The 18,694-nt window shown below is 48.1% G+C and overlaps 1 protein-coding gene across 3 annotated transcripts in view; it reads right to left on the minus strand.

The window, feature by feature from the left end:
* The window catches only part of ABHD12 (abhydrolase domain containing 12, lysophospholipase), a 71,210-nt gene that overhangs the window by 12,464 nt on the left and 40,052 nt on the right, over positions 1–18,694 (minus strand). For all 3 annotated transcript variants that reach the window (XM_060192439.1, XM_060192434.1, XM_060192427.1), the window contains 4 exons: positions 10,880–10,985; positions 9,312–9,431; positions 6,096–6,126; positions 4,925–4,970 (listed from right to left, as the gene is read on the minus strand). In XM_060192439.1, coding sequence (XP_060048422.1) covers positions 4,925–4,970; positions 6,096–6,126; positions 9,312–9,431; positions 10,880–10,985 — 303 coding nt within the window. The remainder of the gene's footprint in view (positions 1–4,924; positions 4,971–6,095; positions 6,127–9,311; positions 9,432–10,879; positions 10,986–18,694) is intronic.

The following is an 18,694-nucleotide window of genomic DNA, read 5'->3' on the forward strand; positions in this document are numbered from 1 at the left end:
AAGTGCAAGGACCGGCATAAGGAGCCCGATTCGAGCCCCCAGCTCCTCACCTGCAGGGGAGTCGCTTCACAGGTGGTGAAGCAGGTCTGCAGGTGTCTATCTTTCTTTCCCCCTCTCTGTCTTCCCTTTCTCTCTCCATTTCTCGCTGTCCTATCCAACAACGACATCAATAACAACAACAATAATAACTGCAACAACATTAAAAAACAAGGGCAACAAAAGGGAAAATAAATATAAAAATTTAAAAGAAATATACTTTATTTAATTATTTTTAATTAAAAAGACACAGAAAGATATACACAGAGAGCTACCAGAACACTGCTCAGCTCTGGTTTTTGGTGGGGCTGGGGATTGAACCTGGGATTTTGGAGCCTCAGGCATAAAAGTCTTTTGCATAACCATTATCTGTTTCCCCATCCCTCTGTGTTTTTCTAGTAAAAAAGAAGAAGGAGAAGAAGAGGAGGAGGTAGGAGGAAAGAGGAGAAAAGGAAAATAGGGGCTGGGCGACAGCATGATAGTTATGGAAAACAACTTTCATGCCTAAGACCCCAAAGGTCCCAAGTTCAATCCCCAACAGCACCATAAGCCAGAGCTGAGCAGGGCTCTGATCTTTCTCTGTAAATCTCTTCTCCAGAGCCCTACCCCACTAGTGAAAGAAACAGGTAGGGAGTATGGATCGACCTGCCAACACCCATGTGCAATGGAGAAGCACTTACAGAAGTCAGATCCTCCACTTTCTGCACTTCATATTGAATGCTCCCAGAAGGATAAAGAATAGGAAAGCTTCCAATGAAGGGGATGGGATACGGAACTTTGCTGGTAGGAACTGTGTGGAATTGTACCCCTCTTATCCTACAGTCTTGTTAATCATTAGCAAGTCAATGAAAAATAAATAAAATATTTTAAAAAAATACTTAAAAAAAAAAAGGAAAAATGGTCACCAGGAGCAGTGAATTCATGCAGGCAACCAAGCCCCCAACAATGGTAGCAATTAAAAAATAATAATAAAAGGAAGCACTATACAGATTTTTAAAAATTTATTTCCTTTTGTTGCCCTTGTTGTTTAACTTTGTTGTGGTTACTATTGTTGTTGTTTTTGTTGGATAGTGTTGTTGTGGCGGTCTGGTGTCAGGCTGCACCGCGGAGAAGAGAGTGGGCGTCCAGAGCAAAGGGGTATACAAATCTTTATTATAGGATGGGGGGGGGTTGGTTCAGACCACGTGGAGCCAGCCGGCAATGGCCATCCCCACTACCTGACCACTGGGGGAGAGCAGGGGGCGAGATCTGAGAGAGGGGGAGCTGAGAGCCCAGGGGGGGGGGTGAGGGGGCTTTTTATTGGCCGACAGCCAGGGGTGATGTGTGGGGCCAGGACTGGTTGAAGGGGGCACTGCTAGGATTTCGCGGGGTGTAGTAAAACCTGGGGGTGGAGACTGCATCAGAATAACTCCTCAGCAACATCTCCTCCTATCCCTTTATATCTAAATGGGCACAGTAAAGAAAAATGGAATGGAGCAGGCTTAAATGTTTTTAAGGAATGCCGTGCTCAGGTGAGAAGATGTAGGACTTTCTGTGGAGGAGGGAAGGCTTAAATGGCTGCGAACCTTGTGAGATTTATGCGTCCTCCTGTGCTCAACCCCTCTTTAGAGAGAGAGACTTACCTGGAGAGACTCATCTCATAGGTTTAAGCGCAGCCTGCTCAACCATCTCTTCACAGTATCTCTACATCTTTTCTATCTTTCTATTTAGTCATTGCATAAGATGTTCAAAGTCTGTAAAAGACTATCATGGAGCAGAAACCTTTTGGGCATAAGCCTAAATGATATAAAAAAACAGGAAGGACAAGTTGGGGAGTAGTAAAAGCCAGTGTGGTGTGAAGGGAAGGATTGGTGTGTAAAGGAACATTCCCTGCTTGGGTGGGGGAAGGGCAAGGGTACATAATGAGGGGGAGGCGGGAGGGCATGACCCACCAAACAGAGGGGCTATTTGGCATTGTATAGTCCTCAAGGCAACAGTCTGTAAAGTCTATGAATTACTCAGGATCAGTCTATAAAAAACCAGCAGGCTGCGCTTAAACCTATGAGATGAGTCTCTCCAGGTAAGTCTCTATCTAAAGAGGGGTTGAGCACAGGAGGACGCATAAATCTCACAAGGTTGGCAGCCATTTAAACCTTCCCTCCTCCACAGAAAGTCCTACATCTTCCCACCTGAGCACGGCATTCCTTAAAAACATTTAAGCCTGCTCCATTCCATTTTTCTTTACTGTGCCCATTTAGATATAAAGGGATAGGAGGAGATGTTGCTGAGGAGTTATTCTGATGCAGTCTCCGCCCCCAGGTTTTACTCCGCCCCGCGAAATCCTAGCAGTGCCCCCTTCAACCAATCCTGGCCCCACACGTCACCCCTGGCTGTCGGCCAATAAAAAGCCCCCTCACGCCCCCCCCCCCTCTCTCTGGGCTCTCAGCTCCCCCTCTCTCAGATCTCGCTCCCTGCTCCCCCCCCGCGCCCCCCCCCCCCCCCCCCCCCCGTCAGGTAGTGGGGATGGCCATTGCCGGCTGGCTCCACGTGGTCTGAACCAACCCCCCCCCATCCTATAATAAAGATTTGTGTACCCCTTTGCTCTGGACGTCCGCTCTCTTCTCCGCGGTGCAGCCCGACACCAGACTGCCACAACAACAGGATAGGACACAGAGAAATGAAGAGAGGAGGGGAAGACAGAGAGGGGAAGATAAAAATAGACACCTGTAGACCTGCTTCATCGCCTGTGAAGCAACTCCCCTGCAGGTGGGGAGCTGGGGGCTCGAACTGGTATCCTTATTTATTTATTTATTTATTTTAAAGATTTTATTTATTTATTAATCAGAAAGATAGGAGAGTGAGAGAGAAAGAGAGAGAGAACCAGACATCACTCTGGTGCATGTGTTGCTGGGGATTGAACTCAGGACCTCATGCTTGAGAGTTCAGTGCCTTAGCCACTGTGCCATCTCCTGGACCACCCCTTTTTTAAAAAACAATTTATTTATTTATGAGGAAGACAGGCAGAGAGAGAAAGAACCAGACATCACTCTGGTACATGTGCTGCCAGGGATTAAACTCAAGACCTCATGGTTGAGAATCCAGTGCTTTATCCACTGCGCCACCTCCCAGACCATGTCGAACCAATATCCTTATGCTGGTCCCTGCGCTTTGCGCCAAGTGCACTTAACCCGCTGTGCTACCGTCCAGCTCCCACACTATACAGATTTTATTTATTGTCAGAGTTAAGGAAATTGGGCCCTTTCTCACCATCCAGAGGTCTCTAGTGCACAACAGGTACAGAAAACCTGTGCTGGAGTGGAGAAATGGGTGAGTGGCAGAGCCACTTCCCAGATCCTCACTGGAGTTTTTTCCAACCCAGAGCTTTCAGCCTGATAAAACTCTTCCATGGCAGAACCATGCCTGTGGTAGGTAGCCCCCATGCTCTGTGACTGTTAAGTCACCTGGCAGGAGAGGAATTAAGGTCAGAGAAGGAGCAGAGGTTGCTAATGAGCTGGCCCTGGGCTGGGAGATGATCCTGGCTTCTTAATGTGCCTCAAAGTGACCCTACAGGTCTTTCTGAGTGACGGAGAAAGAAAGTTAGGGGAGGAAAGAGATCTACAAAGCCTTTTAAAAGGCTAGGAATGTTCTCACATGTGTAAAATGGTATCCCAGGGTTGAGGCAGTGGTACACCTGGTAGAGTGCACACATTACAATGCACAAGGACCTGGATTCAAGCCCCCAGTACCCAGCTGCGGGGGGGAGAAGCTTCACAAGTGCAGAAGCTGGTCTGCAGGTATCTCTCTCTCTCTCCCTCCCCTCTCGATTTCTCTCTGTCTCTATCCAATAAATAAATAGTTAAAAGTAATAAATGGTATCACACTGTTGTTTTTGTTTGCATTTCCCTGATCATCAGTGACTCTGAGCATCTGTTGTCCCTGAGGATCTCTTCTTTAGTGAAGACTCTGCCCATGTCCTCTTCCCTCCTCCCCACATTCCCCCCATCCCCATTATACAATGGGGTTGTTTGTTGGGCTGTTTTTTGTTTGTTTTTTTACTGCTGAGTTTGGTGCATTCCATTAACCACCCCCTGCCCTCCCAATCAAGTGGCAAGGAACTGGATTCTCCCAGTGAGCCTCCTGAAGAGTCCTGCCAACATCTGATTCTGGACTCAGGAGTTTGATCCTAATCTCCAAAAAAAAAAGCAAGATAACAAATCTATATTGTTTCAAAACAACACAGTTTATGATAACTCACGGCAGTAGTTAAGAGGAAGCTGGCACTGTGCCACACCTGGGGTATGAGGATATGGGCACCATGCCCTCCTTCGAGGTAAAGACAAACTGGCTGAGTGGCCTCTGGCTGATTCCTCAGCAAGAATTCTGGGCATAGACACTGCTCTTAGAGGCTCATAGTCAGGACAGAGCACTTTCCTCACTCATGAAGGAAGAGTGTTCTCCTCACTCTCAGAGGTGGGTTCCTCCTCAGGGGCAAGTCCTCTGACTTTTTCAACAAAGAAGAAATACTGATACCAGAAGAAGCTCTCTTTCTAGCTTCCCTCTGTGCAATAAGACAAGCTCTCGTGAGCATAAAACACCTGAAATCTAGTTGTGGGGACAGTAAATTCAAGCAGAAACAAACAAACAAAAAACCCCAGCATTTTTCACAACTGAAATGCTGCCAGCAGAGGGCACAGGCCCAGCATCCAGGCACCATGTTTCTCTTCCAGGACAGACACCCAGGACATGGGTACCTGAGCCCTCCACACCCCAACAAGCTCAAAGCTGCCACAGGTTACAGCACAGCTGCTGGCCTGCCAACCTGGGGGTGGGAAGCTGGAAGAGGGGGTGTCACCCATCACAAGCCCACAGGAAGCAAGTGCTGGAGCTATTTCTTTACAAGGACTCTCACCTCTGTAGTCAAAGGTGACAACGTGGTAGCCCAGGGAGCTCAGCACCTAGAAAGTGAAAGACAAGCCTCAGGACATTGAGCTCACATGTCTCAGGCAGAGGGCACTTGCCTGGAACTAGACCCACCCCACTTCCTATCTTGGTGCCCTGCTCAGTGGGGACTTGACAGATGCTGCCATCTTGTCTGCTTGCTGCTAGTTGGATCATCTAAGCTGCTGATCACCTGCTGACCGCAGTGCCTTGGCTTCTGCTGCTAACACACACCCACGCTGTGCTCATGGGCAGCCAGCCCTCACATCCATGGCACTGACCACCAGAGATCCAGGCAGAGAAGACATCTGGGAATGGCTCTCGACATGAGGCTTTTGTTGAGATTGGTTTGAATCCTTTCACACGAAGTAGTCCCTCTCATTTCCATAGCTCCTATCTGAGGTGTGTGTCACCCAGCATTACTGCCTGCAGGTACGCTCCTTTCTATTTGGAAAGAAAGCTCGCTCAGGGCAGCCTGCAGTGCTTCTTGTTAGCTCCTAGAGCCTGCATCGTCCATAGCCACACGTGCTCCCAGCGTCAACCCTTCCCCTGCAAGGAAGGCTCCAACAGGAACTGACAGCTCCTACGCACTCTCGCTCCCTGCCCTGACGTCATTCACTTGGGCAAATCTGAGCTAACAGCAAGTCACCTGGTGTGAGATGGAGAAATCCCACACAGCCACTATGAACCCTTGTGCTCTGGGAGCAAATGCAGATGCCCAAGAGAAGGATGAGGGAGATGCCGTGGCCCTGGGGAAGCTGGCGGCAAGGACACACTTTAGACTCTGAACCCGAGTGCTCCAGTGAGGACATGGGCCAAGTACAAGTGCAGACTTGTGTCCTGCCCACTCACCTGCTTCCGCAAGCCGGCTGGAGTCTGACTCAGATCTGCCTGCACTTCCCAGGGAGGTGAGAATACTAAAGTCTCTGAGCTGCCCATCAGAAGTCCAGGGCAACCTCCTGGAAACTCCTTTTGTATGAGCCACACAAAGACTAAGAACACTCCCAACACCATTTCTGAAGCGCATGGATTCTGCCCTGACATGTGAGCTGGGTCCATCACATTCATGTAAGTTCTGCTCTCTCGTCGCAAGTGTGGACTTGCCCCCTGCCCTGCCACACTCCTGTGCTACCCTCACTCACCTTGTACAGCTCCACCCGGTGGTCGCCTCCTCTAGAGTACAAGGGGGAAGGAAACAAGACAGTTCGTTAGTCACTGTGTCCTCTCAGAGGCAGGCCCTGGTCTGCTCCGCAGCCTGTGGGCTCTTCGTGACTTGATCTACGGGAGGGGCAATGGTGTAATGACAGTCTCCATGGGGGTAGCCTGGCATCTCCTACAGCACTATGCCAAGCAGAAAGACAGTCTCACACTCAGGATACACCTGCTGACCACCTTGCCTTGGCTTCTGCTGCTAACACACACCCACAGCACCTGACTTAGAAGACACAAGGCACATAGCAAGAGAACACAGAACACACTCAGCAAGACACAGAGCACACACAGGAAGAAGACACAGCACACAGCACACACCACAGGCCCGACTGTGGCTGCTTCCGCCCAGTCCCTCCACCTGTTTCCCAGCATCCAGGGCCCATGGGTGCAGACAGCAGCAAAGGTGCCTCTTGCACTTGACTTGATCCTTACCTCCCCAGAGACCTACCACAAGCAGATAACTGAATGACTTTCCAGACCAGAAAGAAGCATTACAAAATGATCTCAGGTATCTTTGGGAGGGTTCATGGTAACTCTCTGCTAAACGTCCCAAAGTCATTACCTTGCATAAAAAGAGTAAGTCAGAGTAAACACAATGTGTGGCAGCCTTGGGGGTTTGCATCTGGGGAGCCAGGGCCCCCCCAAGCCTGCTGTGCCCAGGAGTGGTCAGGGCTGAGGCCACAGTGCGGTGAAAGAGGAAGGTGAGCCTGCAGCCTAAGCGCAGGGGCAAAACCAGAACCTGGTCAAAGTGCAGGGGTGAAGCCACAGCCTAGTGGGTAAGTGGGGGTGAGGCCATAGTCTAGTGAGGAAGCAGGAGTGGAGCCACAGGACAGTGGAAAAACAGGGGTGGGGCCACAGGCTGGTGGGGGAGCAGGGGTGAGGCTGCATGGCTCAGGGCCACCTGCACCTACAGATGGAGACAACATGCCAAGGACCCAATGGTAGGGAGGGGGCAGTGAAAGGCTACCTTTGGGGGACTCAGGGAGCAGCAAGACCCCCAGGGCAGCAGGGGGGCTGTGAAAGGCCCACTTTGAAGGGGATGGGGGAGCAGCAAAACTCCCAAATCAAACTATCCCTCTGGCATTACAATGATCAGTGAGCTGAGTGGTGACACAGGCTAGAGCACTGGGTGTGAAAAACGCCTGGGGCGGGGGTGGGGGACCAGGTGGGGGTGCACCTGGTTAAGGGCACATTACTAGGCGCAAGGACCCAGGTTTGAGCCCCTGGTCCCCACTTGCAGAAGGAAAGCTATCTCTACTTCTCTCCCTCTCTGTCACTGCCTTCCCTCTGAATTTCTGGCTGTCTTTAGTTAATAAATAAAAATAATGAAAAATTTAAATAAAAAAAAGCTTGGGGTCCTGTATAACATCCCTGGTATACCACGTACCAGAGTGATATTCTGGGCGGGCCTCTCTTTCTCTTTCTCTTTCTCTCTCTCTCACTCTCTCTCTCTTGTGTTAATGAAAAATAAAAAATAAAAACTTTAGAAATACCCTGAAGTTATGGCTAAATATCTATTTCTATCATGTGACTGTCAGTATAACTGACTTTCACAGTAAACCACAAACTTTTCTCATTTGTGGACAGGTGGCTAAAGGAATTATCTGCTGCTACTTGTTCTTTGAAAAGCAGAAGAGAAAGCTGCTATAACTTGTTCCAGACAGATTAGACAGCAAATTTCCAAGTTCAGGCAGGATCAAGAGCTGAGCACACTGTTCTGTAGCTGCCCTGACTTCCCCCATGTCCTCTGCACAGCCCGTCCCCGACTTCCCCCATGTCCTCTGCACAGCCCGTCCCCGACTTCCCCCACGTCCTCTGCACAGCCCGTCCCCGACTTCCCCAATGTCCTCTGCACAGCCTTTCCTCAACTTCACATTGTCCCTGCACAACCCTGCCCCCTAGACACCTGCTGGTCTTGCCTCCTCTGCAAAGGCTACACATTCTTCCCCTCTTGCTCCCAGCCCCACTCATGGCCATGCACACCACACTGGCCCCTGCCTGGCCCTGCAGTGGCTCCACCTCACACTCTCTCAAGGCCTGAAGAGGCTGAGTAGTGAAACCTGTGGGGTGGCAGGCAGCACAGCACTCAGAGTACACACCTGTTCCCTGGCCCTCGCTGCTCTCCCAGGCTCTTCTGAACAAGGGGCCCCTGACAGGTGGAGCAGTCACCACTGACTAGGGGTGAAGGCTTCACCCCAGCTAGGTAGAAAGACGAGCTACTGAAGCCACTGGACCCATTCAAGAGAGCAAGGATAAGCCCAGGCATGACCAGGCAGACAGCCACACAGCTGAGCTAACCCATGCTGGCTCCTGCGGTCTCTGGGTCCCTCTACCTCAGCCACAACCCCACGTTATTGGCTCTTCTGGGCACTCGCTGCCTCTTACACCCCATGACCAAGTGCCAACCCACCAGCAAACCTCAGACTTCTTTCCCCAGGGTAGCCCACTGAGGCTTTTTATATCTCTAACTGCTGGCGGGACCCTCCCCAGAGAGAGCACAACTTCCCTCTCTGCTGAGAAACCTTGCCCCTTAAACCAGGGGTCCTCAGACACTCAGCCCTTTATGGCCAGAAGGACACAGCTATCGCAGCCAAGCATCTGGTCACTGATGCCAACTGCTTCCTCCCCTGCCCAGGGATTCCTGATGAGCCTCCTGCAACTGCAATGCCACTTCTTCCCCTGCCCAGGGCTGTCTGCTAATAGCCTCATGCATCTGCTTCATACATTGGTTTTGAGGAAACAGCCCATTCCTGACACACAGCCTGCTGCGTTCTAGAATCTGTGTCCATTTCCCCAAGGCTCCCTCTCCCTAAGTACCCCCAGAACCTTGCCTTTCCCACAGTCACAGAAGCACCAGGATCACTTATTATTATTATTTTTAACAAAGCTAAGGCCTATACAAGCACAATGTGACTGGCTGACCCTGGGATACCTTTTTACGCAGAGGAGAAACAGAGAAGGAGGTACCACAGGGCCAGAACTTCCTCCATACTGGGCATCCCCTGCATGGGGGCAGGGTTAAAGCCTGGGCCATGTGCAAACCAAGACAGACACCCTACCAAGTGATATGTCTCTCCCTTGCTGTGCTGGGTCAGTACAGCTGAGCCCTACAGGCCCTGCCTGCCCTCAGGGGCTTCCTGCCTCACCTGGTGCCTGCATTCCCATGCAGGTACAGGATGACAGGGTGGCTGGAAGCCAAGGCATCCTCATACCACATCTGGTCCTTCCCTTGGGCCGTCTTCCACCAGACTGCAGGGACAGTGTGCCTGGAAACAGCAGATGGACATCAGGGTGAGAACTGGCTGTGCAGATAGAGCCAGGCAGCACCAGACACCAGGTCTGACAGCTTGGCGGGGGTGTGTGACACTGTGCAACCCCAGGATTATCAGCTGTGACAGGTGAGGTGCAGGTGGGGTAGCTGATCTGCTGTCACCCAAAGGCCCACACTGTCACCCAGACAGCACAGGGGACAGGGATGATGGGCAACAGAACCAGGATTCAGTGTGCTTGTCACTGCCTGGAGACCCTGCACTGCACTTACAAATACAGCTTTTCTGGAGGATTCCCGAAAGAACATTCAGACTCACAGCACAAATACCCCCCCCCCACCCGCAACAGTGAGAAGGGCTCTAACGATAGTTAATCCTGAGCCCCTCCCTATGCACAGCCCCCAGAAGCAGCCATCAGGGGCCAGAAGTTCCCACCACCAGCTCCACACACAGCACACCAAGCTGCTGACTGAGGAGAAGCAGTGTCCTGTGAGCCCACACCATCTGAGAAGTCCTACCCTGAATAAAATGAGAATCATCAAGAGACTGATGATGGCATCAGCACCTCAACATGCTGGCTGCCTTCTCGTTTCATGGTCTCAGTCCAGGCTGGTTCCCGGGGAGCCCTCAGTGTCCTTGCAGTCACACTGGGGAGCTACTCACAGCAACTCATTCAGAAACTCCTCACACACATAGCAGCTTGCTGAGACAGGGCAGACTCTATGGCTCCTTAAAGAAAGCCAGTGAGATAAAGAGGCAATGATTCAGGGCTGCTTCCAAGAGAACAGAAAATGGAAGAGGTTTAGAAGGTTTGAGTAGGCTTAAGTCAGTTTGGTTGTTCAGAAATGACACTTATCCACAGAAAAAGAAAGGGAGAAAGGAAAGGAAAAGGAAAAGGGAAAAAAAAAAAAAAAGGAAAGAAAGGAAGGAAGGAAGAATAAAAGAAAGACGGAAAGACTAAAACATTTTCCAAGGAAACAGAGAAGCCATGGAGCCGAAGTCCAATGTACTCGTTAAAAAGTAAACGCGCAGCCAGTGGCAAACACCCCACTGTATATTGCCAAAAGCGCTGCACATGACAAGACATCAAGTTATTTTCAATCTCTGGACATCACTTCTCTGCAAAGGAAAGATAACGTCACACACTTCTTGACAGCCTGAGTCTATTATCTTTTTGTTTTTATGGGCTTGTTTTTCATAGAAATCAGACTTCCCTTTTAAAAAAAAAAATCAGCTTGGTTCACAAAGCCTTCGTTGTCTAGAGAATCTCAGAATGAAGCTCAGTGCCACCTCCCAGATGTAGCTGGGATCTGCCCTTTGGAAACAGAGTGAGGAAGGAAGCATGGGGTCTTGAAGGCCTGAGGGGACCCCCTACAGCAAACACCCTGAGGAAACCGCGCCCCCCCCCCACGCCTGCAGCAGATGCCCCAGATGATGACGCTTACCACACTCCAATGGTCACGTCCTCCTCTGGCTGTAGGTAGTAATTACAGGTGTGATTCAAACCTTGATCCTGTGGTTTTTTCAAGTCAATGAAATAGGGAACCCTCACTGTGGGAACAAAGAGATAAAAAATAAAAGTTAATGAGGCAAATGCATGACATGTACACGCATGTATGTGCTCATAAACAGTCACAAAGAATGCATGATGATCTCAAAAAGTGCCAAGCACTTCCTTCCTTCTTCCTTTCATGTTGTGGTTTCTTTTATTTTTATAGAAACAGGGAGAAATTGAGAGGGAAGGAGGAAATAGAGGCAGAGACACACCTGCAGCCAGCCCTGCTTTACTTCTCGTGAAGCTTCCCCCTGCAGGTGGGGAGCAGGGGCTTGAACCCAGGTCCCTGCACATAGTAGCATTTATGCTCTACCAGGTGTGCCACTGCCTGGGCCTGTCAAGCACTTTCTTCTTCCCTTTTTGTTGCCCTTGCTTATCATTGTTGTTATTACTGTTGTTATTGTTGCTGTTGTTGTTGGATAGGACAGAGAGAAATGGAGAGAGAAGGGGAAGACAGAGAGGGGGAGAGAAAGACAGACACCTGCAGACCTGCTTCACTGCTTGTGAAGCGACCCCCCTGCAGGTGGGGAGCTGGGGCTTGAAATGGGGTCCCTATGACAATCCGTGCTCTTTGCACCATGTGCACTTTAACCCACTGCACTACTGTCCACCCCCTGTCAAGAATTTTTTGACAATGAATACAAGTTTGTACATGCATAACATTTCTCAGTTTTCCATATAACAATACAACCCCCACTAAGTCCTCTGTCATTCTTTTCCAGGACCTTTACTCTCTTCCCAAACCACCCCAGTCTTTTACTTTGGTGCAATATACCAACTCCAGTTCAGGTTCTACTTGTGTTTTCTCTTCTGATCTTGTTTTTCAACTTCTGCCTGAGAGTGAGATCATCCCATATTCATCCTTCTGTTTCTGACTTATTTCACTTAATATGATTTCTTTAAGCTCCATCCAAGATGGGCTGAAAACAGTGAAATCACCATTTTTAATAGCTGAGTAGTATTTCACTGTGTATATAGACCACAACTTGCTCAGCCACTTATCTGTTGTTGGACACCTGGGTTGCTTGTGCTGCTAAGAACACAGGTATACACAAGTCTTTTTGGATGGGTATGTTGGGCTCCTTAGGAAATATCCCCATGCCAAGCACTTTCTTTCTTTTTTTAAATATTTATTTATTTCCTTTTGTTGCCCTTGTGGTTTTATTGTTGTAGTTATTACTGTTGTTATTGATGTCATCATTGTTGGATAGGACAGCGAAAAATGGAGAGAGGAGGGGAAGACAGAGAGGGGGAGAGAAATATAAACACCTGCAGATATGCTTCACCACTTGTGAAGCGACCCCCCTGCAGGTGGCTGGGGGCTTGAATCAGGATCCTTACGCCGGTCCTTGCACTTTGCGCCACGTGCGCTTAACCCACTGCACTACCGCCCGACTCCTGCCAAGCACTTTCTAATGTCACCGTGACAGGGCTCTGGAGCCTTAAGCCCCAAGTAGGGGTGTGAACAAGGTTGTGCTGGCACACAGACCTCCCAGCATGGTGAGGACCTAGAGGGCGAGGGTGCTGAAGGTGTGAGAAGCAGAAGAGGAGAAAAGGCTTTACAGAGGCCTGAGGAGCAGGAGGCTGCAGACTAGGACACCAGCCAGGCCTAGAGGCAATGCAGTGATGACCATAAGCTGAAGCCAGGGTGCAGATGCAAGAACAGGACAAAGGTCACAGATGGACAGTGGGTTCTAGAGCTGGAGCCTCTGAACCAACTGAGTGTGAGGATGAGGCAGGGAGGTGGGATTCTCAAGAGACTGGTGCTGTTTTATAAGAGGTGTGGGTATGGGGGGTGTGTGTAACCTCAGAACCACTCCAGAGCACAGTGATGTCAGATGGAACAATGCAATAGCAATTCACTCAGCCCTAAACAAGACAGACAATCTGCCCGCCTTCAGAAATGCTGGAACTGTCAGCCAGAGACTCATCTTACACTGACCTGGATGAACTACACATAGCACATTTTCTTTTTCTTTTCTTTCTTTCTTTTTTTTTTTTCAGTGCAACCAGTACCACCTCAACATGTTTCACTTCGGATTGTGCCTAGAGACACAAGGCATGGAATGTCAACCCTTCAGCTCTAGTACTCTGCCACCAAGTTGCAGATGCTACCATTACACCAACCTGACTTCACTGGACAGATGATCTCACCAATGCACCCTGGAACCCCACTTCTCCAGACCCCTGACCCACTAGGGAAAGATAGAAACAGGATGGAAGTATGGATTGCCCTGTCAATGTCCATGTCCAGCATAGAAACAATTACAGAAGCCAGACCCTCCACCTTCCACACCCCATATTGATCCTGAGTCCATGCTCCCAGAGGGATAAAGAACAGGAAAGCTTCCAATGGAGGGTATGGGATACACAACTCTGGTGTTGGGAATTATGTGGAATTGTACCCCTCTTATCCTACAGTCTTTTCGATCATTATTAAATCAATAAAAAAGTTTTTTTGTTTTTATTATCTTTATTTGTTGGATAGAGACAGCCAGAAACTGAGAAGGTAGGGGGAGATAGAGAGGGAGAAAGAGACATCTGCAGCCCTGCTTCACCATTCGCAACGCTTTCCCCCTGCAGGTGGGGGACTGGGGCTTGAACCTGGGTCCTTGTGCACTATAACATGTGCACTTAACCAGGTGCGCCACCACCTGGCCCCCACATAGTACTTGTTTCCATAATAGTTACAATGGTAACTGATACAGCAAGGAATAAGCATAACTTTGCTCTATATTGTACAATTCCATTTTATCACTGCAAAGATAAGCAACAACATCAGCTTCAGTAGGACAAGCTGTGTGTGTCCCAGGCCTGGGCTGGGCTGGTGGTGCTTCAAGCTCCCCCTGCACTCTAACTGCTACTGGTGTACACAACTGCCATAATCTATTTAGTATTTAGTTGGAATTTGAAAAACTTAAAAAATACAAATCCCGGGAGCTGGACAGTAGCACAGCGGATTAAGCGCACATGGCGCTAAGCACAAGGATCAGCAGGATACTGGTTCGAGCCCCCGGCTCCCCACCTGCAGGGGGGGGGCCCCTTCATAGGCGGTGAAGTGGGTCTTCAGGTGTCTTTCTTTCCCTCTCTGTCTCCCCCCACCGTCAATTTCTCTCTGTACTATACAGTAGCAACAACAATAACAACAACAAGGGCAGCAAAAAATGGCCTCCAGGAGCAGTGGATTCATAGTGCAGGCAGTGAGCCCCAGAGATAACCCTGGAGCAAAAAAAAATAAATCCCGAGGTAGATGGACTTTAGTCACTGTATATGTCACTTCCCAAAGGGAACAGTGACAAAAAGTACTGCGGGCTCTGGCTGATCTTACTTTCTCCTCTTCCTTCTCCTCCTACTCTAAAGCTTGTTAATTGTTTTAACTATTTATTTTGCTAAAACAGAGACAAACTGAAAGGGAAGAGGGAGAGAGGGAGAGAGGGAGAGAGAAAGAGAGACACTTGCAGATCTGCTTCACCACTTGCACCGCTTTCTGTGACGGGAAGGGGCCTGGCAGGCAGCAGCAAGTTCCATGGCCATCTGCTCCTGACTAAAAGGCCAGACATGAGAGAGGTGCATTTTGACAAAGCCTGGATATCCTCACTGCAGGTTGGATTATCTCCCCCACTGGAAAAAAAAAATGAAGTCCTAATCTCAGTGGCTGAGAATGACACTATTTTTGGTACCAAGGGTCTTCAATGACGTCTTTGGAACTAAGTCATTCGGCAGACCCCCACCCATGACAAGGCCCTTGCCAAAGGGAACATTCAGATGCAGAGACACACAGGAAAAGAAGGCAGTGGGAGAAGGCAGTCCCCTGGTGAAGGACGCAGAGATGGGAGGGACCCAGCCACAAGCAAGGGACATCTGGGACTCCATGCCACCACCAGAGGCTGAAGAGGTGAGGAAGAGGCCTCAGAGGGACACGGTCCTGCTGACAGAGGTTTCCTGGATCCAGTCTCGAGGATCTGAGAAAAGATGCCTGCCTCTGTGCTCTATGTCATCCAGCTGTGTGCTGTGTTTTGGCTGCCTTGGTGACAAGTGTCCCAGTCACACCATGGAGCTCAGATCTTACCCTGGCACAATGCCAGAGAAGCACCTGAAAGGACTTTTTTTTTTTTTTATAAAAAGGAAACACTGACAAGACCATAGGATAAGAGGGATAAAACTCCACACAATTCCCACCACCAAAACTCTGTATCCCATCCCCTCCCTTGATAGCTTTCCTATTATTTAACCTTCTGGGAGTATGGACCCAAGATCATTGTGGGATGCAGAAGGTGGAAGGTCTGGCTTCTGTAACTGCTCCCCCTGCTGAACATGGGCGTTGACAGGTCGATCCACACTCCCAGCCTGCCTCTCTCTTTCCCTGGTGGGTTGGGGCTCTGCGAAAGTGGAGCTCCAGGACACACTGGTGGGGTTGTCTGTCCAGGGAAGTCTGGTTGGCATCATGCTAGCATCTGGAACCTGGTGGCTGAAAAGAGGGTTAACATATAAAGCCAAACAAATTGTTGACCAATCATGGACCTAAAGGCTGGAATACTGCAGATGAAGAGTTGGGGGAGGGGGTCTCCGTGTTGTAAACTAGTAGGCATATTTTAGTTATATTCCAAAGGGCCTGTGGCTATAATAGTTCCCCGCCACCCCCACCCGAGACTGACATCTGATATGCAGGTGGATCCAAGTTATTGTCTGGGGAGATGATATCACGGCTGGAAAAAGGACCAGAAAGCTGGATCAGGGAAGAAAGTAGCTCCCAAATATGGGAAAGGGGTATAAATATTGTTGACTGTAAACCCCATTAAACTGATGTGATCTGGGGCTCATATTCAGCTTAGGAGCATCCCTGTAGATCTGAGCTCACATTCTGTGGTCATGAGTAGGAATGTTCCAAGCTGCCCCAATATCGACCCATCTTCCTCAGGTGTAGCACAAAGTATGTTGTCCATCCTTCCTTCAGAGGATGGAACATTCTCTACCATTATTGATCCAAGTTGAGGGCAAAGTCCTATGGAGGCTCACAAAGGGGTCTATCTATTGTGTTGTTCCTGATAGAGATGACCAGTAACAATGGAGAGAGGGGATTCGACTTCTGGAGGTGGAGCTACGAGCAACAGATCGCTTTCTCTCCTCTCCTCTCCCGAATCAACTAGGAATACCAAAGGAGACCACCCGGACCGAAACAAGACAGGACTAGAATGACCACAGGAACCCAGTAAATCACCCGTGAGTACAAACACACGTGGCTGGTGACAGAGAGGAGAGAGGGGCCTAAGGAGAGATTAAGTGACTGCTAACAGTTCAACAGTTTATCAGTGGAGACACCACCTCCAGTCTGTTCCACAACAAGGGGACAGCTGAAGGGAGGAAAGGACTCCCCAGAGACTCACCAAGTGCAAGTCTGAGTCTCCATTGCTATTACCCTCAGAATCTGGAGCAGCAACAGGGAGGGACACCAGGGGACAGAGATCTAACCGGGAAACTCAGGAGAAGACCTATACCTCGGTGGCATAGCTGAGGGGCTGTGAAAGTCTCTTTGCATAACCACTGGATTATATCTGCCACACCCTGCTTTATCTCTTGGTCAGGAGTCAGTGATTAAGCTAAGAAGCCTACTGATAGTTTAAAATCCCTCAGACTCCCATAGCCTACAGGGAAGAAAAAAAAAATGAGGCTTTTACACCACTGAGCTCCAACTCAAGAATTGAAAAAACTGTTAACTTCCACCACGGTAAACCCTTTAATTAAATTACTTAGACACAAGTCAATCCAGGCAATAGTGATAAATAATTTGAAAAGTACTGATAAAGGGAACTCATAACATAATATATAAAATGGTTACAACAACAAGAAAAAATATTGGAGACTCGAACCAAGACAAGAGTCCAGCTAAAAGTCCTCCAGAGGGTGAAGCACAAAACAACAATTTCAACATCCAAACATTAGCTAAGGAAATAATAACAGGAGTGAGTAAAGAATTTGAAAAAATTGTAATCAGAAATGCAGGAACAACAAATGAGAATATGGAAGAAAATTCTAATTATCTCATGGTTATTAGAGAGCTGAAAGCTGAAATCGCTGAGCTAATAAGGCAACTAGCTGAACAAGCTAAAACAGTATCAGAGCAGGGCAACAAAATAGATGAACTCCAGAAAGCAGTAGAGGGCAGAGAGAATAGAATCTATGAAGCTGAAGAAAGAATTAGCAAGATTGAGGATGAATTAGAGACAACTAAAAAAGAAGTAAGAGATCTCAAAAAGAGATTAAGAGATGCTGAAAACAACAACAGAGTCCTATGGGATGACTTCAAAAGAAACAATATACGAATTATTGGCTTACCAGAGGAAGAAAGCATTCTCCAGGCCATAATAGCTGAAAATTTCTCTAGTCTAGACAACACCAAAGACATAAAAGATTCAAGAAGCCCAGAGGGTCCCAAACAGAATTAACCCAGACCTAAAGACACCAAGACATGTCATACTTAGAATGGAAAGGAATAAGGATAAAGAAAGGATCCTCAAGGCTGCAAGAGAAAAACAGAGTCACCTACAAAGGAAAACCCGTAAGATTAGCAGCAGACTTCTCCATACAAACACTACAGGCCAGAAGAGAATGGCAAGATATCTATCGAGTGCTCAATGAGAAAGGCTTTCAGCCAAGAATACTATATCCTGCTAGACTGTCATTCAGACTAGATGGAAGCATCAAAACCTTCTCAGACAAGCAACAGTTGAAGGAAGCAACCATCACCAAGCCTGCCCTGAAAGAAGTTCTGAAAGGTCTCCTATAAACAACCAGACCACCACAAATAGGACATATATCAAAACACTCTAAAACTCTACAAGAATGGCGTTAAAATATCTTCAATCTTTGATATCAATAAATGTCAATGGCCTGAATTCACCTATTAAAAGACACAGAGTAGCAAGATGGATCAGAAAACACAACCCAACAATATGTTATCTACAGGAAACTTACCTAACTCAACAAGACAAACACACAGACTTAAAGTGAAAGGATGGAAAACTATCATACAAGCCAATGGCTCACAAAAAAAGGGCAGGAACAGCTATTCTCATATCTGACATGATAGACTTTAAAATAGATAAGATTAAAAAAGACAGGAATGGACACTACTTAATGCTCAGAGGATCAGTCAATCAAGAGGACTTAACAATTATTAATATCTATGCACCCAATGAGAAGCCATCTAAATACATCAAACTTCTACTGAAAGAGCTACAGCAATATATTAACAGTAACACAATCATAGTAGGGGACTTCAACACCCCACTATCTCAACTTGACAGATCATCCAGGAAGAAAATCAATAAAGACATAAGGGAGCTAAATGAAGAGATAGATAAACTAGAACTATTGGACATTTTCAGAGTCATTCATCCCAAGAAACTGGAATACACATTTTACTCAAATCCACATGGATCATTCTCAAGGATAGACCATATGTTAGGCCACAAAGACAGCATCAGCCAATTCAAGAGCACTGAAATCATCCCAAGCATCTTCTCAGACCACAGTGGAATTAAAGTAACACTTAACAATCAACAAAAGATTAGTAACAGTCCCAAAATGTGGAAGCTCAATAGTACACTTCTTAACAACTTCTGGGTCAAAGAGGAAATCAAGGAAGAAATCAAAATGTTTCGAGAGTTCAATGAAAATGAAGACACAAGCTATCAAAATATTTGGG

This window comes from Erinaceus europaeus, chromosome 1 (assembly GCF_950295315.1).
Source record: "Erinaceus europaeus chromosome 1, mEriEur2.1, whole genome shotgun sequence".
Lineage (NCBI taxonomy): Eukaryota > Metazoa > Chordata > Mammalia > Eulipotyphla > Erinaceidae > Erinaceus > Erinaceus europaeus.